A 25949-nucleotide genomic window follows, 5' to 3' on the forward strand; every position below is an offset into this window, starting at 1 on the left:
GTGTAGTACAAACACATGGTGGTGACATGGGTACCAGGAAGGTGTAGTACACACACGGTGGTGACATGGGTACCAGGAAGGTGTAGTACAAACACATGGTGGTGACATGGGTACCAGGAAGGTGTAGTACAGACACATGGTGGTGACATGGGTACCAGCAAGGTGTAGTACAGACACATGGTGGTGACATGGGTACCAGGAAGGTGTAGTACAGACACACATGGTGGTGACATGGGTACCAGGAAGGTGTAGTACACACACATGGTGGTGACATGGGTACCAGGAAGGTGTAGTACACACACATGGTGGTGACATGGGTACCAGGAAGGTGTAGTACAGACACATGGTGGTGACATGGGTACCAGGAAGGTGTAGTACAGACACATGGTGGTGACATGGGTACCAGGAAGGTGTAGTACAGACACAATGCTGGTGACATGGGTACCAGGAAGGTGTAGTACACACACATGGTGGGGACATGGGTACCAGGAAGGTGTAGTACAGACACATGGTGGTGACATGGGTACCAGGAAGGTGTAGTACACACACATGGTGGTGACATGGGTACCAGGAAGGTGTAGTACAGGCACATGGTGGTGACATGGTTGAGCTGAACTCCCTTCAACCAGTTGATCAACCACTGCCACCAGTCAACCAGATCATGATATTCAGTTACAAGCACTGTGGTCCACTAGCTACTCAATCACACAGATTTCACCCGATACAGCACAACACACAAAATGAAATGAAATGAATTTATTTCAGACAGAATGAATTTACAAAATTTTACAAGTTCAAAACCAGTCTCCACTTACTGGAGTTGTTTCGTGACGACAATATGGAGATATATACAGTGAGATGATACTATGTACACAGCACTCGACACGGAGCACCCATCCAGACTACTCTTAAAATACAGTCTTAAGTTACATTAAAACAGCTGAAACATTATAAAACTGTGCAGGAGACTGACGAATAAACTATATGTTCTCTACATCCCTGTGCTAGAGGATGTCGTTATGTCCATGTTATATTTCCTAGATGGTAGTGATGAATCTTTGTTCAGATGTCCATGAAGTTACCTGGGTGTTCCTCACTAGCGACTTGATTATAACAGACCTATGTTAACTGCAGGTGTTTCCGTCCATCACTCGCTGGTTCTACACAAAGGTCAGTCTCGACCTGGCATTGTTCACCTGCCACACGTTCAGTTCCTCATACTCGTCGATGCAGGCGTCCACCTGGTCAGGTTTGAATCCCTTAGATGTACACTGCTCCAGGATGTCACTCACTTTCACGGACTTCACGCCCTTGGCTGGGGCCATCTCACGGATCACAGCGAAGATCTGGTCAGTCACGTTTTGTACCCTGTAGGAATAATTTATATTTAGTACTCTCGAGGTCACAACTTCACATCAGTGAGAAATTCGGAAACTTCATCAAGACCTTGTTTTTCAAATTTGCAACCAGAAATAACATAAAAAACATATTTACTATCACCGTTGATAGAAGAAAATCATTAAAATGCCACAAAAACTCCCATCCATGCCATACTTTTATCTTTTCCCTTACCTCCTACACATTTTCAATAAAAATTACCAAAATGTATGAAACTGATTTTTAAAAATTATTCTTATAAGGCTGCATCAAAAAAGGTAAATGTTTCTCGGGCACATTTTTTTCAAAAGTGACGAGGGCGGTAGGACTTTCTTTTTCACTTTTTGATAGAAAAAAATGTGATGAGGGAGGAACACATATTTATTTTTTCTCTCAGAAATGGGGAGCTTGGGGAGTTTAGCTTGTGTTTGACGAGTTGTAGATTCAATCCAGCATATCGTCAACTCTTCTTGGGCCTTTTTGTTGGCCCAAAGGTTCCATCTCCTCTTGTTTCCATGTTTGTGGACATTGGAGCAAGGAACACACATAGGGTAACTCTCTTTTGCAGCATCCTCACCTACCAGGACATGAGCACTGGCACAGTAGAAACACACATCTGGACATGATCTGCTAGCCTACTGGAGTATGGTACCTCAACTGGTGCCATACAAACCAAGTTAGCCCTGTCGAACACTTTGCTGACAATACTGTCAATTCTCGGAGTACTACCATCAACAGCTTTCATGTTTTTGAGTTCAGTTCCACATGTATAGTCAAAGAGCTGAATAAACCGATCAAGCCCAGCTAAATCAGTTGGTGTTGGCTTGGATATTGGTATTTTTATGATTGATATTTTATCAGTGTGTCAATGAATAAAAAGATCATTATTTATAATTTCAAAATTAACATATATCCCTAACTATTTTTGTACAGTATATTCATAATTTAATATCATCATTTAATTGGTGTTAAACAATGTATAATCTTGACATACCTGAAATCATCTCAAGTCTCTGAATATCTGTGAGAAGTTTTTTTCATGGATTCAACTATGTGCTTGTGGTTTTCTGGTATGTTGTAGTTGAAGAGTGAGTGAGTTTAGTTTTATGCCGCACTCAGCAATATTACAGCTATATGGTGGCGGTCTGTACATAATCGAGTCTGGACCAGACAAACCAGCTATCAACAGCATGAGCATCTATCTGCGTAATCGGGAACCGATGACATGTGTCAACCAAGCCAGCGAGCCTGACCACCCGATCCCGTTAGTCGCCTCGCAGTTAGTCGCAGGGACCAACAAGTACCATATTTTAACGTCATTTGGTATGACGCGGTCGGGGATCGAGCCCGCGACCTTCCGCTCTCCAGGCAGTCGCTCTAACCACTACATCACGGAGGCGGTTTGTAATTTGTTAAAAACACAAACTAGGTCATTTGAGGGATTTGGAGTGGGAATACAGCAGAGAGTGGGAATACCTCATAAAAACAAATCTTCCCTATCATAGAACTCCCTGGAGAAGATCTGAAAACACCCCTAACTGAATATTGAAAAACCCCTCTGAATTGTACAAAATGAAGGCCAGTTTATTGTCCTCTTGAAAACATCAACTATGCCATGTTGATTCTGAGCAGTACTAGCAGTACTAGCTAGCGGTGCTTGATATATGAAGCAGAACATGTCCTCCGATACTGTCACAGTGAGGTGCTGGATCACTCACCTGGTGTGCATGTCGTGGTGTGGGTTCAGGGAGTCCCGGCACATCTCCATCAACCGCATCGCCTCGTTCACATCCTCCTTTTCCACCGTGTCTGCCAGTCGGAGACGTGCCTGCAAGAACACCACATGTCAGATCCGGGACAAAGCGGAAAACGAGCGTTTGATCCAGTGATCAGCACCACTTTCATCACTTTATATCTAATCTGTGTGATTCGCGGAATAATACCAATGGCAGCTGCCATGGTGGTGTGTAACAGTAACATACATGGCAGTTTCACACTGTACTTTTCATCCAAACATTATACAGTGAAGCTAATGATAATTTATAGAAGCATCAGCAGTTGATGAAATAAGGCCCGTCCGACCGCCCGAGACAGGATAGATTTCTGTCAAACGGTCTAATTTTACAGCTAGCCAGCCTGATGGACGGGTGAATTTTTTTAAATTCAGATAATGTGTCAAATGTCACTCTCTATTTAGTATGTAAGAAGGACTGGTTAAATCTCTTCTGGGCTGGCAAGTTTTTGAAGTTACCAGCCCAAATGTCTGGCTGGGTTTTTGCGGCTTATTTCATACACTGGCATCAGGCCTATCTACATCAGGTTACTGTCAACCAATGATATGTCACACAGGAAGACCTACAGTAGCTTGGGTATTACAGGAGGCATATACTGAGTGTACAATATAGGCGTCACAGCCTTATTCCAACAGTATGCCTACACTGCAATGTTCTGCATACAAACCAATATAGGGCATCAAACTCTCAGCTTCAGTATGACGAGTGCGACCCCACTGGGTTACTGGTGTTTAGGTAGAAGTACAATCAGAAGGAAGTCTCACCAGAGCCGTTGAGAGGCGGAGAATGGCGAGGAGGGTCCTGGCGCTGGTGAAGGTCATGTCCTTGTTGTTGCGAGCCTCCTTCCTCATCTCCACGTAGGCGCCGGTGATGAACTCCGCCAGACCCTCGGGCACGGCAGGGTTCTTCTTCTTGCAGAGAGCGATGTACCGTCTACAATTGACATGATAAATGATAACATCTACACACAACACCCATATTAACTACAGCAACGTACAAGTACTTCAAACTAATTTTATCGAAAATTAACAAAACAGAATCTTACTCTCAGGGGTGGAAATAACCCATTGCCCGACGCCAGTTTTTTTTTCTGTCGGTCAAGCAAATTTGTATATCACACTGTACCGGTGTCAAGTTGACTTTCCAATATTACTAATGTTGTTTATTTAAAAAATCAAGAAGAAAACGGCCGGTATAGTGGAAAAATTATCAGGGCAAGTGATTTTACATGTGCCACTGTACCGGAGAAAACTAGCAATTTTAAAGTTATTTCCACACCTGACTCGGTTATTCCTCAAACGGTAACTGAAGACAGTGAAAATGCTTAGTAGCCATGCTCCCAACTTCATTATCTATTTGACCCGTGAAGGTCCAGGTTAGAATATTGGTCTTCAGTAACCCATGCTTGCTGTAAGAGGCGACTAACAGGATTGGGTGGTCAGGCTCGCTGACTTGGTTGACACATGTCATCGGTTCCCAATTGTGCAGACCGATGCTCGTGCTGTTGATCACTGGATTGTCTGGTCCAGACTTGATTATTTGCAGACCGCTGCCATAGCTGGAATATTGCTGAGTGCGGCATAAACTAAACTCGCTCACTCATTAACTATTTTTTTAAAAATTAAAATATTTGACCACATATGCCAATGTTTCCGTATGTACCTCATCAGCTTCATGTCCAGGGGTGTGAACTGACACGGAGGGTGCACGTTGTGCTGGTGGACGTATGTGATGTGCTGGGCCAATCTGAAACAGAGATCATTTCATTATAAAACTGCTTGTCATTTCTGGAGGGGTATCATACAATAAACAGTGAAGACATTGCGTTAGAAGTCTCTCTTGGGTGTCTCACCTGAGATCGTTTTCTCGGTCAGCCTTGTCCTGGATCAGCCAGAGCAGGTCGAATCTGGACAGCAGAGCGGCTGGGAGCTGGATATTCTGCTCCACTGTCTTCTTGGGGTTGTATCGGCCGTAGGCAGGGTTGGCTGCTGCCAGTATTGACACACGGGCATTCAGACTCGTCATGATCCCTGCCTGTAGGAAGAACACAGATGTTATCAGGCAACTGGACAACACTTCACAACCAGTGTCTCTGGGCTACAGTTACAGATATGTTATCAACATGAGTGAGTTTTTAACATTATTCGAGCAATATCACAGCAGGGGACACAGGAAATGGACTGCACACATTGTACGGGGAATTGAATTATCAACATGAGATTCAATCCCCAGACAGGCACAAGTTGTAATTGGTTAGAAGCGTTACCTTGGCGATCGAGATGGTCTGCTGTTCCATGACCTCGTGGATGGCTGTTCTGTCGCCATCCATCATCTTGTCAAACTCATCAATACAGCACACACCCTGGTCAGCCAGGACAAGTGCCCCGCCCTCCAGTGTCATCTCCCCGGTCAGGGGGTCCTTCATCACTGCTGCCGTCAGACCAACACCGGACGAGCCTCGTCCTGTCGTGTACTGACCTGAAACCAACAATACAGTTACATCCACTGTCTCTTGCCAAACCCTTCTGAAGACCTGTGTCCACTTCAGGGACTCTTCCAATACATTAGCCACAGACCACATCAGTACAGCCACTTTGGCTTCCCCATACTTCAGCGAAAGAGAATGTTTCAGATACTAAAATCTGTTTGTCAATTGAAAGTGAAAGTCCCCCATGACCGTAGTACACTTTTGTTGTATTGTGGTATGCCTACTTCATCCTGTGGAGATGCAACTGAAACCTGTACCTCTCTTGAAATAAAAATAACTGCCAGGCTGCCATCAGGTCCCCCAGATACAAAAAGTGAACCCCCCGCTATATTCTTTAGGTGCACATTAAAAAAAAATGCATCGTGTTGTGACAAAATACATTGTGAAATTACAGTGTGCCATAACCCATTTGAAACGGGTCCAACTCTACATGTACCTGCCACCAGCCCAAGTAGCGACGACATGGACAACTAGAGAGGTTGACATTCCACTGACCTCTGGGATTTCATTAACAGGTGACTTACTGAAGGTAGATCCAAGCAGACTGAATGAACAGGTCACCGCTACAGTAACTCAGCATGAGAGAGAGGAAGGAACGGCCATCTTTACACCTAAAGAAGAACATGTGCACACAGATACTGGGGTGTACTTACTTCTAGGTGCAAGTCTGTCGATGTAGGATAATAGCTGTGACTTGGCCACACCGGGGTCGCCCATCAGGCAGATGTTGATGTTCCCTGTAACAGACACAAGTGTGTGAGGAGGCAGCAGCGGCAACATGGACAACTGTGACAACTTTCAGAGCTATTACAGCGCCTACAAACTGCATTGGTACCCTAGTTCATCTGTTGCTATTTTGTGATTATTGTCATCTTCTCTGTAGAACTAATTCCACATGACTTACCTCTAATCTTCATCCCCTTGGGAGACTGGTCCACTTCCCCACCAGTAGCAGCAGCAAAGCCTTCTTTACATCCTCGTGTCCGTAGATCTCGGTAGCGATGCTGCTGGCCAGCTTGTCATAGAAGTCATCCTCTGAAGGAAACAACATGGTCAGTCCACGGTTGTCAGGACTTGTAATGCCAAACATGAATTTGAGTGACAACCAAATGACGATTACCAGAATTCAGGTTCATTGGCTGATACCAAACAAGGAACCAAGACCAGTATACCCAGAAGCTGCATAGTGTGATGTTCACCATACAATGGCTCATGTCATCAATGCAACGAAAAAATCTGACAAGATTGACGACATGTTGTGACATCCTTCAAGCAACAGTAAGATGTGCAGGAGAATGAAGGAGGTGTTCTCTACCTGCGAGCTGCTTCAGCTCTTCCTCGCTCAGCTCCTGTGCATCCAGCTCATCATCCTCTGTCTTGTTCATCTTGATAATCCGCTGCAGATAAACAAGTTCACAAAACTTAGCAAACTAAACTGTGTTAATACATGAGTACTGTTTCAGGAAAACTATAACTAGACACCTGCCACAACAAATATGTGTAAGGTTGTTTCAGGAAAAGTTACTAACCTGACAATTAGTTAAGTGATTTCATTTCAAGTGTGGAACTAGACCTTCTGTTTGGATTTAATAAGACGTTATGATGGATTACACGTTCCTGTAGAGTGCTTGTAATGATCTAATGCCACAATCAGGGATCTACAAAACACTTTTCAAATTGATCATGATAGGTCAGGTCAGCTCTGAGTGTATACACCCATACAGGACAGGTCACATGCACTGAAGAGACATTGTAACAGCACCATTACATATCTTGACATATTATTGTGAGTCATATCTCAACACATTACTGTGTACCCAGCCATGACTGTTTCACTCACGTGTGTCTCCATGTACGTCTCAGACAGTAGACCCTGCTGCACTTGTCCGAAGCCAGTCTTCACCATGGGCAAAAATATCTGACCAAGTTAAAGACCATAGTATGACATCATATCTGAAGTGCTAACAAGCAGACTGCACATTCAATCCAGGTATTGCAAGAAATTTCGCCCTTCAATGTCTGGACTACACACACGGTGACACTATTCCTGGAAACCTCAACAGAGGCCAAGTTGCATCTCGCCATCTTCCCACTCCATGCCATTGTCCATACAGATAAAACGTGTTGACAAACGAGACCATGCCATTGAAGGATTTGTAGTAGTGGTCTGTGTCATTAAGTTTACATTTCATGAGCACTACAAGCTTGTTCCAAGTCATGATTGAATTTATCTTAAAGAATCCAGGAAATCTGTGTTCTAACATGCTAATCTTCCTATCAATGTGCGAAATTTGCAAATGGATTTTGTGCAATTTCGAAAACAACACAAATAACTACATTTATGTGTGTGTGTGTGTGTGTGTGTGTGTGTGCATTAACAAAAATAACTGGGACATTTGATAAATGATGCTAACCAATCATTTTTGATGATTGATCAGTTGTAATGGACCAATCATCAATTATGAGATTTTAACCAATTCCCAACACTAATTAGTAGATAAGACAGGTATTATTTTAAACACTTGAGAGGCTAATTGGAAATACTTAAAGATGTTATGTCCCCCAACTGAGGTATACAACACCACATCCAGTGTACACAATTAACCAGTACAGCCATTTCATTATCACTAGTCCTGCTGTCACTACTCTGTAAGGCCAGAACATTTTCAGGACCTTTTTTGTGCAATTTTTACCTTTTACCTGCAACTGTAGGTATTAAAGACCCCAATCATCTGTTTCCTTAGTCCTTACAAAGCAATATGAAGTTATGAAATGATGGAGTGTGCAGTTAAATTAATTACAGGACCTCTATATCTATTCTAAGGAATAAAGAACATCAATTATCAAAATGTATTCACCGAGATGCAATACGTGTCCTTTGTGTCAATTCCATACACACGTGTCTGTAGTAGCAGCACTTCACTGGGTTCAAAATAACACTGTTGTTGCAATAATGACTGTTGCTGCAGAATAGTAAGTGAATATCAGGTCATAGCAGTTCTAGGTAACCCATGCATAAAATTTGAACAATAAAACGACCCCAACCTTTTAACATTCATTCCTTGCAATGACGACAAGAGTGTTTGTTACTTAAGTGTCTGGTGTAACCCAACATTTTGAACAGTGCATGCCCGCACCATGGACGTCTCTGATAAAGGATACACCAGTGACACTGACATGGTCTCCAGGCTGGGCCAGGCGGGTTGTCTCTCCCCGACAGAAGATGGTCATACTCCTTGGAATGTTGCCCACCGGAACTTGGTCACTCTGAAACATAACAGTGTGCAGTCATCTTCATCATCAGCAGCAGCAGCAGCAGCAGCAAGATACTGACATGGGCAACCAGGTTATAACAATCCATCAAAAGTGAACTTAACACCACAGAAAAGAACAAGCAGTGGAAATAAATTGTTCACCCAACATCACAGTACCCAACTAAAACAGGTCCCCCCCTTGCAACATACGCCAGACTGAGCTGCAGCTATGTGCTACGTAACATAACACAACAAATGAATGTCAAAGCAAGATTCCAGCAATACCATGGCAGGGGACACCATAAATGGGCTTCGTACATTGTACCCATGTGGGGAATCAAACCTTTGTCTTCAGCGTGACAAGCCAACCACTAGGCTACCCCGATCGTCCCGGTTCTTCAGACAAACATGGTCAAATAAGTTTATAATAACATATAACACAAGCCCCAAGCACTCAGACTGAGGTTTAAATGGAAGCCCCAAGCACTCAGACTGAGGTTAAAATGGAAGCCCTAAGCACTCAGACTGAGGTTAAAATGGAAGCCCCAAGCACTCAGACTGAGGTTTAAATGGAAGCCCCAAGCACTCAGACTGAGGTTTAAATGGAAGCCCAAAGCACTCAGACTGAGGTTAAAATGGAAGCCCCAAGCACTCAGACTGAGGTTTAAATGGAAGCCCCAAGCACTCAGACTGAGGTTTAAATGGAAGCCCAAAGCACTCAGACTGAGGTTAAAATGGAAGCTTACATGCTCTTGGATCTTGATTTCCTGAAACTTGGCGAACTTAGATCCGCGAGTCTGTAGGTAGAGCCTCCCACCAGACCGGTTCACTGTGCAGTCCTGGCTGGGGCACATCAGCAGCGGCATGAACGACGGCGAGTTGATCTGTAACATCACAAACACATTTTATTTTCAGATCTAAAAAAAATAAATTTTGAAAACATGCCAAACATAGTTTTCATAGTATTGGTTGAATGAAAAAGTCTTTTGAAAGAAAGAATTCCTAGGTGTAACTATATACCCTCAACCTTTTCTCGGAATAAAACACATTTCTGATTTCCCTTGTCACTATGAAAAAAAAATGTTCAGTAGTTTTTTTCTTTTTGGCTGAAGTCTACAACATCACTGGCCAGAACGTGGAAATATTTGTCCTAGACCTCGTGAATGTATGGTCAAAAGAATGAGCACTCACATGGCGGCAAGATTCCATGAACACCATGCTAGTAGGCTACAAGTAACTAAAGTACTGTCGGATATGCTAGAAAAATGCTTTTTAGCCTTAATATCTTTATACAGGTGATAAATGTACCATGTTGTCAATATATCAACTCGCCTAATGTCTACCTAATTTTTATTTCAATCGATTTAACATTCCCATGCATTTAAAGGGCAGTTTACAGGAGAGAATTTGGTACCAAAACAGCAACTTAAGATTTTTTCAGAGTTCAACAAAAGAAGCTGAAATAGTCTTTACATTTATGCTAATAATACAGGTGGTGTAAAAATATGAATTAACGTTTTTCCTAAACAAATAAATGTTGAATGTTTGTGTTACTTTACTTAATTATCGTTTTCTTTATTGAAGAAATATTAATATAAATGTTAAGTCTTGATAAATAAGTTTCCCATCATGCATGCACATCTTTATCACAGCGTCAACTATGGCCAACGATTTGCAGTCGATTGTTGCCAAGGGTTATAGGTTTTTTCTGCTTAAAAATGACAGAGATAAACCTTTCATTAGTTTAGAAAGGGTTTATTACAGAACTTGTAGAGCTGTTGGCATGTCTTGCCAACAAGTTAACAATATTGTACACAAATCAGACAAGACAGGGACCGTTCAAATGCAAAACCGGGACGTAAAACCATCCTTGACAACTTTGATAAGGGAGTGCTTAGACGGGCGGTCTACAAACTTTATGAAAAGAAAAATATATATATTCTAAAGAAGCTACACCAGTGACTTCGTTAAATCTTTGGCCAATGTTCACAACTAGATTAAACTGACCGAATTACATCCATATTTTTTCAATGAAATATACTGTTGACATGCAAAACATTTATTAAAACGTTGCACATTTCTACAATCAATCGATAAGATAACACAAGTGATAGGATTTTTTTCCAGTGTACAGTAATTCGTATGTTTATTTCAAAACAAACACACATACACAAATGATCCCTTACATAACCAATACGTATACTATACGTACACATATTCAACATTTTGCAGAAAACATCTATTGAGATGATCCCTCGCCCGAGCGTGTGCTCAGGTGTCAATTTCACCTGTCGATACCGTGCATGCTGATGACGTAACACAGGCAGTTAATGTTTGTTTCAAATAACGCCCAACTACCCCATATTTTTCTAAGTTTTTTGGTATTTTCATCAGTAAAAACAGATTTTAGAGCATGTCTCAAAATTTATCCCCTCGGTCTACATTAGGTAGATGTTTCTTGAAGTGATATTTGTTATTTAAGTAACTGTAATACCGCTGAATTTTCAATATAAGTCAAAAAGCATTTTTCTAGCATTTCCGACAGTACTTTAGAACCACCACAGTGACAGAAGATCAGGAACCAGTACAACTCTGGATTACTCACTGGCTGGTATGTCTCATTGCCGCATGTGTCGCAGGTGTAAGTGGCGACCGTCATCATAGGTTTAACCTCCGTCGCCCGGGTCACGATGCCCTTCACACACACCAGCTTGCCGATGTGTTCGGCCTTGACCTCTCGGATTGCGGAATGCTTCTGATCTCCCTGCGCCTTGAAGTACACCTCGCTGAAACAACAACACTAACATCACAAGTCTGCACCAAAAACAGGATCTTCGCAGTATCAAGTCATACAATATAAACTATTGTTATCAGACCTTATAGAATTGGAAAGATTGTTCCAGACAGGTGGACCAGTAGAAAGCTCATATTCAGATTAACTCATAATATCTACGGTTTCAACCAACTGTTCGGGTAAAATGGGGGTCCCCAAGAGTATCTGCTACAGGAACGGGTGATGAGGACAAACCGTATCCTTAAAATACCACATCCGAGTTATGGCTGACATCTCAACACTTGCATTCTTCATCAGTTCATAAGAGAATCCAAGGAAGACACACTTGTGCAATGCTCTACATAATTACTGCAAATTTGAAGACATCAACTCACAATCTCCTCATCAGCTCTGGGGGGTATTTGTTCATGGGGTCTCGAGTGACCTCCTGGCCGTCGGGATGACTCCGCTGCTCCATTAACATCCGGTGTTCGATGTAAACATCCAGCGTGTCCTTGTTCACAATCTGAAAACACCACAATTTGATTAAGTGTTAAGTTTCAATACACTACCAGACTTTCACATGATAAAAAGTGCCCCAAGTAAATTACGTAATCTCACATACTTTCAGGGATGAGGATGACATATCTAGAACGAGTGAGTATGGTATTACGCAACTTTTAGCAATATTCCAGCAATATCACTGAGGGGGCACCAGAAATGGGCTTCGGGAATCGAACCGGGTCTTCAACATGACGAAATGGACGCTTTAACCACTGGGCTACCCCACTGCCCCGGACTTTTCCAGAACACATACTTGATATTAGCCTGGTGGACAATGCTTCATGCAAATATGTTGTAATCGAATGTATGACAAGTTATCAAGGCTCCAGATTATTTTTCAACATCAGGAGTATGTATTCCTTATTTTTTAAATATAGGAGTACTGGAAAAACTTAAAGAGTACATTTAGAGTACTGAATGGAATTTAATGGAGTATTTGATCTTGTGTTTCGTTTCATATATTCACCACAACAATGCTACTCTTGTGTAAACAGGTAAAACCACAATAAAACAATACTTTTTTCAGTTAAATACGTCTGTAAATGATTCTAAGACAGTACACCATTGCTGTGGTGCGTAGCTGCTATGTTTTCTAAATTATTTCCTACCATATCGTGCATATTTTTTATCTGTCTCTCAACAGAGCTCCAGATAAGACCAAAAAGAACTTTATGCCCGTTTCCTATTACATGCTTTTTAAAAATAGGGTAGGTGGGTCGGTTTTATCTTTTTTTTTTATTTCTTAGTGGCACCAGGTGGGCACCTAAGGTCTTCAAGAGTACCATATCATGTAGTGACAATGCCTTGTGATGAAACATTGAAAGATTTCTTTATCAAATCATTATTTATGTTATGTATTTGCAGATTTGGTCTGTGAGGACCCATTATGCTAATTCAATGCAATCCATTTTGGCCCTACGTACACTGAAAAACATGAAAATATCATACTCAATATGGATGATATGATGAGTTGAAATGCATTCCAGTCATGATATTGACTTGGTTAAAAAAAGATTTAGGGTCGGGGTGTGTGTAGGTAGGATAGGATAGGTCGTTAGGGTTACGGAAACGGACAATTTTTTTTGGGGGTGGGGGCCTTAGGGGCTAGGATTTAGCTCATGTGGGTACTGTAACAACTGTATTTGTTTGGAGTTGGTATTATGAACGTTGAGTGGGTATTTCATTTTCCGTACCCTCTGCTTTCAAATATGTGCATATTTTACTCACCTAAGTATTATGTGACTGAGTAAGTTTATTCAGCAGGTATGTTCTGCCTTATGTCATACCTAATCAAAACCAACTTAAATATAATTAAAATGATTTCATAAAAAATCACTCATCCTGTACTAACAGTAAAACTTAGTAGCAATCGATGTCTTTTTCATTACGATTTTTATAAATATATTCTGTACGCATTTGTTTCAAACTTTTTGCTTATCTAACATTTTAAATGTGTAATAGGTACGCAACAATTATATTTCAATGCTTAATTGAAAATTTTATATGCGTATTTTACCAGGATACGCAGCTTATCTGGGCCTCTGTCTCTCAATGATCAGTATCTGGTTTGTTTCAAGATTACTCTTGCACAACATCCTTTTTGATTTTGGAAAACAACCACAGTGTGTACAACATAAAGAATACATGTTCCTAAACTGCAACTAGAAGTCGTCACTTACATCTCTTTCTTTGTACACAGGCAGTAATTCCTGGACCGCATCAGCAAACAGGTTGCCATAGCGACGTGCGTTTTCAACGATGGCATCGGCCAGGTCAGGCTCATACTCGCGGACATGTTCAAGGTCAATCTCCAGACTGACCTCCTCCCTGTGGGCAAGTTTCACCTGAAAACAAAACGTCATAATACTGCTTCCACAAACTTGAACACTGGGACTTTCAACCATTGTAACTATTCAACATGTCACCTACAACGGTTCCTTACGTACCCCCACCTATATTTTTAAAAAAATACAAAGATATACAAGTAATGAAAAGAACCTTATAAAATAAGGGGGGTGTGTGTGTATATATGCAAGGAACTCTTTCCGAGTATCAATTCAGGAGCTGATGTACCATACCACCTCTAACTGGTTCAATATTAATACTTCAATCTGTTCTCCTTACTATTAATGAATGTCCACAGTTGTAAATTCAAAACACTGTCGTAAGCCGAGTGTTGAAAGTGTCGGTATCCTAGACCTGCACATTGGGGAGATTTATCACCCGCTCATTTCGCAATGATTTCCACTTGTAACCCCCTATTTTATCATTAGTGAGTTTGTATCCGCAGTGATGCATACCAACACTAACCTTACCCTACCTTTTGATTATGCCTCCACATACCCAGAAACACTGAGCCGGTCCACTTAGTCAAATATCCCCTGCTATTTTATTGTAAGGAAATCAAGAGTGTCAGACAACATAATACATCAACTGATCAAGTAACGAACGTCATTCTCTCATATCAATCATATCATTCTCCAGCAAAACCTATGCATTCGAAACCTCAACAGTAAGACGTGTAAATTGATTTCAATAAATAATTACGCAAGTTATTTCACACAACAAAAATCCATCCTCAGTGGAAAAGATTTACCTACCAACTGCTGTGCATACACAAAATCCTTTCCTCTCTTGTCGCCATCTTGATAGAACTCCTTGAGGAATGTTGATATTTTGTCTGCAATTAAATGACAAGGTTAGCCTGATAACACCATGCTTGGAAAGTTCCATATTCCCTTTCTACACTCCTGTTACAAGCAATTTTGGGGCCCAATCTTTGTTTGCATAATCATGATTCCTACTGGTGATTTAATTGTGATAAATTGTTTTTCATGCACGACATTCGTGATATTTCCGAAAACGATCGCACACGCGTATGGGAAGATCTAGTTCAGCCAGCTAACTAACTAAGGAAGATCAGACCATGCTAGCCGGTTACCAATTTTCAATTTCACGCAAAATATGCCTCCATTTAATTCACATAAAATATTAACTACCTAAGATCTTCAAAAACGAAATCGTGTGGCTGACAAAATATTGAAAACATACCTTTTTCAGCAGCATAATCTCTGGGTGCCATTTCCAAGACTTTCTAACTTTCTCAGTATCAACAAAGTACTTTCCAAAACGGCGGGAAATGTAGACCACGTGAACGGAAGGGAGCACCTGTCAACAACCGTTGTCATATCTGATTGGCTGTTTCCTTTTAACTGCCCAAATCCACCAACCAGGTTCAAGTTTGTACAATCCGGATCCAAATACAATGCAACCGGTTTTGTTTGTTCATTTAGAATCTTCTGATAAAACTTTAGACTTATTTCATAGTGCTACACATAGATCGATCAATGCATTTATTGCGAAATAGATTTGTATTAAAATTGCAACTTTGACATTGGAGTTAACCTCAATGATCCATACACATACAAACTGCATTTAATCTGGATAAACGAGTTGTGACTCGGCCCTAAAATTAGTATGCATCTTGTGCGCATGTATGATCGGAAGTTAGAAAAGGAGTAAGAACATGGTGAGTATTGTCAATTTTTCGTGAACATAACTTATCATTTCCTAGGTATTTGATTGATAATTCATCGTTATTATATATTTTTCAGCACAAGCTCAAAAGTTCACAAAGGACAAAGTGAGGCAATTTATTGCCTTCACACAAACCGGAGAAAAAACAGCAATCCAGTGTCTGAGTGTACACGACTGGAAACTGGATGTAGCGGTCGACAATTATTTCCAGAATCCCGACAGGTACAACTGTAACAGTGAAGCTCGACTAACAATCGATAGAAAGAGACTTGATATGCTTTGGCAGAGGTATAAAGGTTAGTACTCGCAACGAATAATACCAGTTGTAATTGTCTGCCTGATTTATGCATGAGGACCAGACCAGCTGATGACAGCTGATGTTTGGACAGTACTGGATTTCCTGGTTCTGTTGGTCCGCTCTGACGGCCCGGAGTCAAGTTGATTTGTCAGATGAAGTCAACGCGACACCTGTCACGCAGTGACACACATGCTGGGACGATCCTGCTCTCAAGACGAAAACAAACTAAAAATGTGATCGATGCCACCTTGTTTCTTGTGTGGAATGTCACAGGGAGCTTGCTATTTATCAAATCGGGCTCATCATGTGGTACAGTCTCAGCATTAAAACATGACTGTGTGATATCTGAAGGGGCACTTAGTTGATTGGATGATTCAGTCAGGTTCGAATTGGACATTAGTTGTCACTGAGTGTCTTTTACTCTTAATTAATCCCCTGCTACGGGTTAATTCTTGTGACACCATGTGAATTTTACATATAGACTTTGTACGATATCGAACCATCCTCTCAGAAAGCTCCGTATCATTGGACTTTGTACTTGTTTTGAGAGATTATTGATTCTCTGCACTCTCAGAGTGTGAGGAACTGTGATGTCATAACACACAGAGCAGTGTTACATCATGTCATCCATCCTCATTATCCAGCATGTCACGTCTGCATCCACCTTATCTTGGTTCTGAAGCTGCTTTGATTGACATGACATAAACAAATATATATACATCTGGTACAATTATAATGTTCTTAGTGACTTTAAATCACCAGGAGTAATTGCATCTTTGTGGTGAACTTGCATCCAGGAGAGGCTTTTTGATTGGTTGTTGAGTTTATACTCATGACAAAAATTGTGCCAAGTTCATGAAGAGAGATGAAACTGGATTGCCAGTTCATATATATAGATAAACATTGAGATACGACTGGAAGTATGGAATGGATTTTCAAACTTTTGTCTAAATTAGCATAGTTGCCATTGTAACAACAGTCTCAAGTCAAAGAAATAAACCACCTCATTGTGCATGAACTCAATTTTTTGGGTGTGAGTCATCCATTTGATTAGGCATGGGTGGGTATGGGTAGGCATGGGTTATGTAACATCTGTGTCAACCAAAACATACTTGTGACAGATGGGTATGGATTGTCCGGTTCATGCCTAAACAAAATTAGATTATAATATTACAAACAATGTGTATGAATGAGGATCCAAGTGGACTGCAAAATCATAGAGCCCTTTAGAAATTATGTGAAAAGAATGTTACAAATTCATATAAAAACAGCATACATATTTATGAACGGAAACAAGTATCCATGTGAAAACGTTGTGTATGGTGTGGCCAAGTGATAATTAGAACTACCAGTACTGCAATCATGTAATGATGTGTGAATATTGTAAGGCTTGGCTTTCCTGATACTTTGTATACATAAGTAATTACCTACATTGACAAGTTGAGGGAAATGAATATGTGTTAATTAGGGTGATTGTTTATATGTCAGCTTTTCCTTTTCCATTCAACAAAGTGTCTGAGATGTCTGTCAGTGATTGAATTGTACAAGATTAGCCACAGTAGTTACAAGGACTAACTTGACATGTGGAAGGATTTGACTGACTTGAAAAGTGGTCAGGGTTACATGCCAAGTGATTATCAGTGATATATTTTTAGTGGTTACAGAGAGCCACATTTCCGAAACAGATAGCCAAAATTGATGTTGCTCTCCCGGCAATAGTTATGGTTGCGTGAACATGGAATGTGGCTCTCCCGGCTATGCTGTCAAAACATGCTTAGTGATTCAAACAGGTTACCGTATTTAACAAAACAAGACATGTTTCCTCATAATTTTATTCAGATCACAACAGATTTTATTTCTATAATTAGAACAATATAATATACTAATAGGTATTTTACATATAATATTATCAAATAATAATAAATCTTAATCTGTAAAACATTACAATAACGGTTTAGTTTGTTGCCATGTGTACAAACACATAAAATGGCATAAGATCACAAAACATCATATATACAAACATTTTTTTTTACACCCCCTACTGCAGATGAAGGAGGTCGCCCACATGGTCCGTATACTCCATGTCACTCAGCTGTTGGTTCAGAAGCTTGGTCTTCAGTGATGCAATACGAGCGTCAATGGTTCTGTATTGATGCAAATACTGCTTAAATATTGCTACATTTTAGCGATTGATATTGCTGGGTGTAAACAGAAAATGGAAAAATGTTACTTTGCAAGCGAAAATGTTAACAAAGATCATTTTAGGTGTAGGGGCGGTGGGGTAGCCTAGTGGTTAAAGCTAAAAGCGGCGTAAAACCAAACTCAGTCAGTCAGTCATTTATTTTAGGTGTTCCTAAACACTTTTTACAATATTAAAGACACGTTTTACTTGTTTTCACTAATATAAATCAGCAGAAAATGGTTTAAAAAACTGAAATCATAGAAATGATTCTTTTACAATTTTACACATTCTACAACAGTTGTTTCTTGTTTTAATAATTGAAAAATGGTGATTTTGATTGGTTTATCTCTGTCTCAAAGCAGAATTTTTTTTAGCCTTTCTTTTGGACATCTAAATCATTGTTATTGGTTTATTTCAGTATGGTCGAAAATAGGACAATTTAACTCTTCTGAAAAAGATGCATTTCACCTAAATATGAATGTGTTTCAGAATTTGGTTCGTGATTTGCATAAAGCTGTGTTAAGCTCTCTTGTAAACTAATACCTTCTAACATATCTTTGATAGTTTTTAAGTAATTCAAAAAGGTAGGAGGTAACGTTTCTTTTGGCGTTTAGTGTAGGAACAGTCTTTTATTGGTATTGATAAACACCACGCTTGTGAGTAGAAAAGATTATTCGTTTCTTTTGAAAACAATTTATACATGGGGACAATCTTTTACCGGTTATGGTAATCCATTAATTAATTAATCTATTGGAAATGTGGCTTTACCGGCTGCAGCCATGTAATTGAAATGTGGCCTTCCCGGCAATAGTCATTTTTGAAATGTGGCTTTCTCGGCCTGTCACCTTTTCAGTTTTCATTTAGCCTTGTTGTTGATAGTATATCTGTTTTTACATTCCATGTTATAACAATGATACGGTCAAGGTCTGAGGAGAGAATATTACTGACTAATTGCCTGGTGTGAATGGAGTTTTCACCCACAAATGTATGCTCTTGCTATGGAAAAAGAATTATGAAATAAGGATGTTTCCACTTTTGACATTATGTAATGGGAATGTTGCGATGCAGTCATAAGTATTTAAATTATAATGATTGTTACATTCTCTGAAATTTCTGATCACACCAATATTTGGTCTATCCTGACCTCTTAATATCCAGATAAAGCCATCATGATCAATATATAATAGAATAAACTAAGATAGACACAGAAAGATGAGAAACAACATTGTCAGTGTCTTCATATTATGGGATCTCTGCTTCTGTCTAGAACCTACCCAACTAACTTTTCTGTGAATTGAGCGAGTTTGTTTTGCCAGCTGTTTGACCCCTGCTGAGCAGTCTGTAATTTACATGATGACAGTCTGCTTTAATCAAGTCCAGATCAGACAATCCAGTGACTTACATGGCCGTCAATTTGGTTACAATGACATGCATAGAGCAAGTCCGATAACCTGACCCTTTGATCCTGTTATTTGTATCTTACTACTACTAGTGGTGGCATAAACATGGCTTGCTGAAGACCAAATAGGGTATGTTTTGTGTATATTCATGTCCTAGAATGACCAATAACTCATCAGTCCCTTTCTTAGGAATAAATGCATACTATGCCCCGGGCCCATGAGGATTAGGTTAGTATTGGTCTTCAGTAACCCAGGCTTGTAAGAGGTGGCTAACAGGATCGGGTGATCAGGCTTGCTGACTTGGTTGACTCATGTCATATTCTGTTTGTGTAAATGCTCATAATGTCAAATCACTGGATTGTCTGGTCCAGACTTGATTATTTAGAGACAGGTGTCATGTAGGTGGAATATTGCTGACTGCAGCATGAAACAACAGTCAAAGAAACAAGTCATGTCCCTCCTCCTGTGTAGATATGGTGAAAGGCATGGTACTGATGTTGCATGTCTGTTTCTATCTCTCAGACCCCCATGAAGACGAGAAGATGACGGTGGACGGGGTGATGAAGTTCCTCGATGACCTCAATCTGAACGCCGAGTCTCGGACAGTCCTCATCCTGGCATGGAAGTTCAAGGCCGCCACACAGTGCGAGTTTTCTAAAGAAGAATTCATCAATGGCATGTTGGATCTGGGGTAAATGCAGCTGTGTTCGAAACTGATGGGGATTTATGTGGTCAGATAGTTTGGATACTGTATTATTTGGATCAAGGATCTTCACAGGTCGCAACTTAATGACAAGATCTGGGACCATAGTGTGATTTGGATTCATCATTGGAATGAAATCAGGGCTCCAGATAAGGGCCGTATCGGCGTATGTACGGATAAAATATACACATGATACGGTAGGAAATAATTTAGAAAACATAGCAGATACGCACCACAGCAATGGTGGTCGGTCTTAGAATCATTTACAGACGTATTTGTCTGAAAAGGTATTGTTTTATTGTTTATTGCCCTGTTTACACAATAGTAGCAATGTTGTGATGCATATATGAAACGAAACACAAGATTACTGATACTCCATTAATTTCCATTCAGTACACTAAATGTACTCTTAAGTTTTTCCATCCAGTGAAGATCCAAGGTAGAATAGGTCTTCAGCAACCCATGCTTGCCACAAAAGCCGACTATGGGATTGGGTGGTCAGATTTGCTGACTTGGTTGACATGTCATCGGTTCCCAATTGCAGATCGATGTTCATGCTGTTGATCACTGGATTGTCTGGTCCAGACTCGATTATTTACAGACCGCCACCATATAGCTGGAATATTGCTGAGTGCGGCGTAAAGCTAAACTCACTCACTCACTCACCTAAGTTTTTCCATTACTCTTATATTAAAAAAAATAAGGAGTCCGTACTCTTGATGTTGAAACATTATCTCGAGCCCTCAAAATTGAATGTTGCTTTTGTTATAAATTTGGTGCAATTTTGACTATCATATTTTTCTGAATACATAGGGGCCATATAGTCAAGGTTTGGTATGATACTAAGTATCTGAAATAATGACAACTGGGTAGTGAAATATTATTCGGTCACTATTGGTATCGTGAAAACAAAACAAACTTCGTTTTCCATTCAGGCGAGGACATGTTCTGACATGTATTTTATTGTATTAAAAACCCAAGTAATTAGGTGAGAATACAGGTGTAGGTTTATTGTGACATGTTTTGAAGTGATGGCTTTTGAGTTACACCAAAGGTGTTTCAGGAATCCTTGATGTGTTACATCGCGACACTGACAATGTGCTGTTACTTTCAGCTGCGACACCATCGACAAGTTGAAGCTGCGGTGTGCCAGCATGGAACAGGAGATCCGAGACCCACAGCGCTTCAAAGACTTTTACCAATTTACTTTCAATTATGCTAAAAATCCAGGTCAAAAAGGCTTAGGTGAGCGATAGAGTGTTGAGTGAACTACAGCTTAGCATGGCTGTTTACTGTTCCGAATGTTATGCTCCAGCAAGGCAGCCTAGGTTTAGTTGCTGAGGTACAAATAAGCTGCATATCTGCATAAATTACGCAAATATTTATGTGAAAACTCAGTTCCTATCAAGTCTGTTGCCTACAAGTACACTTGTATTTTTGTAAATACTCGATCAATTTGATCTTACATGCGTACACACAAAAATGTTAAATCTCAGCTTGCATACTGTAACATTTACCAAATCTACTAGAATTTGAAGTAAGCAGACCCATGCACTACAGATGGAGGTTACTGGGGATAGATAGAATAACTGAGGTATATTGTGAGGTTTTATGTCGCACATGAACTTGGCAACTTGGCAGTCTTTCTTATCTTTTCTCATATTACAGATCAAATATAAATAACCAACATTTAAACTTTATTCTATTTTCACAAATAATGGAAAGTGGCAAAATACCCACTTGAGTTTGAGTGAGGTGGGTATAATTTATTTGGCTACTCAAAGGAAAATTAGGATACCCAATTGAGATGAACACAAGTGAGTACATAACTCAGTGACCCAAAAAGTTATCTGTAAATATGAGTTGACGTTGACTTTGTCAGTATGAGGGCCTTGCCTGACCTCTGTCATATAAACATCTTCACATCACATGCAGTAGATGTCACCAGTGTAAATGAAGGATTACTGTATGCTTGAGCTAATGGTATGTTAGTTTCTAGATCTGTTTCGCTTCATTGTTTTTACCACAATATTTGGAATTATTTGTAACAAATTAAGACCCTCAAAGACGAGTCAAAGGACTTGATAGAGTAAGAGATTGACCTTGACTGTTGTTATTTCAGATCTCGACATGGCTTTAGCGTACTGGAACATAGTGCTGGCTGGCAGGTTCAAGTTCCTTGATCTCTGGGTCAAGTTTTTACAGGTGAGTCACATGTATCAGGATTTCTAGAGATGGTCTGCAACTGGCAGCAGCATGCACTGCACAGAATAACTTGTCAGGCTTTTTTTACAGACAAGTTGTGTTTTTCTCACAGATTAGTTGCAAAATAGTTACTGCCATCTTGACTGAATAATGAACCAGTGTTTCCAGCTTAGATTACAATCTAAATGCCTCAGTCATGTGAAGTCCACAATGTTATAGAACACACTGTAACCAGACGTTCCACCAGCATTGAACCTCAGCCACAGCATCTACACATTTTACACTGTAACCCGACGTTCCACCAGCATTGAACCTCTGCCACAGCATCTACACATTTTACACTGTAACCCGACGTTCCACCAGCATTGAACCTCGGCCACAGCATCTACACATTTTACACTGTAACCAGACGTTCCACCAGCATTGAACCTCGGCCACAGCATCTACACATTTTACACTGTGACCAGACATTCCACCAGCATTGAACCTCGGCCACAGCATCTACACATTTTACACTGTAACCAGACGTTCCACCAGCATTGAACCTCGGCCACAGCATCTACACATTTTACACAGTCTATTCAAGAAGGATCTATTAATGTTGATAGCATTTGTCATGAAATATTTCACTTTCATTTAGAAACTATGCTAAAATGTAAAAAGAAATTCTGTTTGTATGTTTAACCAACATTGCTTGTACAGCTACGTGTGCTGTCGTTGATGACTAGGTGGTTCATGGCTAGTGTTTGCAAGCAGTACTTCAGAACGGTTGATGTACAGGCCCTGTGGGCCCACTTAGTTATATACCGGCTATATGATAACCACCTGTCCAACATCGGGTCTGTACCAGACAATCCAGTGATTGTTATCACAACCCGGTCAGGGTACAATGTCATCCATTCATTCGTTCACAGACCTGGTCCCTGTGATAATCTGGACTAGAAATATCTGACACGATGTTTGAAACCATGAAATACGGACAATAAATAAAAACAGGTGGACGCCATATAGAGAATGAGTGAGTGAGTTTAGTTTTACAACGCTTTTAGCAATATTCCAGCAATATCACGGCAGGGGGACACCAGAAATGGGCTTCACACACTGTGCCCATAGGGAATTGTACCGCGAAGAGACCTGTGGACGGCGCGTGCGTAACCACTAGGCTACCCCACCACCCGGACGACAGGCAGGAATCAATAACCGCCACATACTATATTTGTGCTTTGAAAAGTGCGGAATACTCCAGAATAGAGTCTCAAGTGTTAAAGATAGAATGTAAGTCACTATCGCGAGGAGTTGTGTCCCTTGAATCCCAGGCTTGAATCCCAATTACTGGAAATGTGTCAGTCAACATGTTTTGCTGATGCCGTATTGTACTTGTCATTTTCAATGTTTAAATAATAATTGGCTGTAACAGAAATGTTTAGATTTATTTAGATCAGCATGGTTAAGGTAGACATCTACAGGGCTGAACGTTCAATATCAAACATATAACGGATCAGCCTAGTTTATATTTTAGCATTAATTTTCAGCTCTGATAAGGTAAATATGTCTCTGCAAATACAAGATTTACGGTTATGGAATACCAGATACATACCAGCCATATTGTTTTAGTGTCACATCACCCTAACCTAATGCTGACCCTAACCTAACCCTAACCTAACCCTAACCCTTACCCTAACCCTAAGTAAACTTGTGTGCTTTCAAGATGGCAGAAGGTATCCGGTATTCTGTAGTCTTACCAAGGTTTTATCAATATAAATGTTATATTTCAATATTTTAATACTAAAGTTATAGTATTAAAAGATTGTTTCAGGAAGTGGGATGTAACAGTTGTGGGCCTTAACTAGTACAGTCTTGGAGTAAAGCTGATTGTGATCCTCAAGATGGTTCATGTCAGAGCACCTCTGTTAGTAGGGTGAAACCTCTGTCTCACACATTGTTGATCCCCAATGTCGGGTCGAAGTTCTTTCATCAGTCACACACCCATGAAGGTCCCCGGTTAGAATAAACCTTCAGTAACCCATGCTTGTCGTAAGAAGCTGACTAACGGGATCGTGTGGTCAGGGCTCGATTATTTATTTTCGATTATTTACAGACTCGATTATTTACAGACCACCGCCATATAGATGGAATAGTGCTGAGTGCAGCATAAAACGAAACTCACTCATCAATCACACATTTTAAACCAATTCATTCTCTGTTTCAGGAGCATCATAAACGGTCCATCCCTAAAGATACGTGGAATCTACTCCTGGACTTCTGTAACATGATAAAGCGATGATATGAGCAATTACGATGAAGAAGGTGAGTGGAGGCGGTGATAGTAGGCAGGGTTTCATCAACAGTAGGCAGCGAAGGGTTTCATCAGAGTTGTGGCAAAACATGGATGGAAATGTCAGACCGGTGTGTTTGGGGTGATGACAGTAGGCAGCGAAGGGTTTCATCAGAGTTGTGGCAAAACGTGGATGGAAATGTCAGACCGGTGTGTTTGGGTCGATGACAGTAGGCAGTGAAGGGTTTCATCTAAGGTTGTGGCAAAACATGGATGGAAATGTCAGAACTGTGTGTTTGGGGAGATGGCAGAAGGCAGTGAAGGGTTTCATCAGAGTTGTGGCAAAACATGGATGGAAATGTCAGAACTGTGTGTTTGATCCAGTGAGAATTGGAGGTGAAGGGTTTCATCAGAGTTGTGGCAAAACATGGATGGAAATGTCAGAACTGTGTGTTTGATCCAGTGAGAATTGGAGGTGAAGGGTTTCATCAGAGTTGTGGCAAAACATGGATGGAAATGTCAGAACTGTGTGTTTGATCCAGTGAGAATTGGAGGTGAATGATTTCATCAGAGTTGTGGCAAAACATGGATGGAAATGTCAGAACTGTGTGTTTGATCCAGTGAGAATTGGAGGTGAATGATTTCATCAGAGTTGTGGCAAAACATGGATGGAAATGTCAGAACTTTGTGTTTGATCCAGTGAGAGTGGAGGTGAATGAGTTCATCAGAGTTGTGGCAAAACATGGATGGAAATGTCAGAACTTTGTGTTTGATCAGTGAGAATTGGAAGGTGAATGATTTCATCAGCGTTGTGGCAAAACATGGATGGAAATGTCAGAACTGTGTTTTCAGGGGAAGTCAGTCGGCGCGTAATGGGAACTTTTAAAAGCGAAGGAGAAAGTTCTTTATGATGGTGTGAGAAAGTAGTTGGCAACAATGGGTGAACAATCGTAACCAACCCGTGTTATTCGGGACAAGCCGAATAGCGACTCGTGCCCTCGGAAAAGGATTTCATATTACGTAGCAACATCAGAACTACTTCAACAGGAGCGATAACTCTATTCCTGTTTGATTCCAGTGGTACTTAATATCATTGTATT

The 25949-nt window shown here is 40.5% G+C and overlaps 2 protein-coding genes across 2 annotated transcripts; one reads left to right on the plus strand and one right to left on the minus strand.

Moving 5' to 3' along the window:
• Window positions 1–741: 741 nt before the first annotated feature.
• LOC124269781 (DNA replication licensing factor mcm7-like) lies at window positions 742–15409 on the minus strand. Its single transcript, XM_046704821.1, is given in 18 exon segments — window positions 742–1368; window positions 3096–3205; window positions 3935–4103; window positions 4833–4916; window positions 5023–5204; window positions 5437–5648; window positions 6312–6395; window positions 6563–6598; window positions 6601–6693; window positions 6974–7055; window positions 7499–7576; window positions 8821–8925; window positions 9659–9796; window positions 11518–11698; window positions 12081–12211; window positions 13929–14093; window positions 14850–14929; window positions 15301–15409. Coding segments are annotated over 18 exon segments (2169 nt in total). The 5' UTR covers window positions 15332–15409; the 3' UTR covers window positions 742–1160.
• A 336-nt stretch (window positions 15410–15745) lies between these two features.
• LOC124269779 (DCN1-like protein 1) lies at window positions 15746–25115 on the plus strand. The gene is given in 7 exon segments (XM_046704819.1): window positions 15746–15755; window positions 15864–16082; window positions 20189–20357; window positions 21484–21614; window positions 22492–22574; window positions 24784–24849; window positions 24851–25115. Coding segments are annotated over 7 exon segments (726 nt in total). The 3' UTR covers window positions 24899–25115.
• Window positions 25116–25949: the final 834 nt, after the last annotated feature.

Source organism: Haliotis rubra, unplaced genomic scaffold, assembly GCF_003918875.1.
Source record: "Haliotis rubra isolate DU_JTF1 unplaced genomic scaffold, ASM391887v1 Scf1472, whole genome shotgun sequence".
In the NCBI taxonomy this organism is placed as follows: Eukaryota; Metazoa; Mollusca; class Gastropoda; order Lepetellida; family Haliotidae; genus Haliotis; species Haliotis rubra.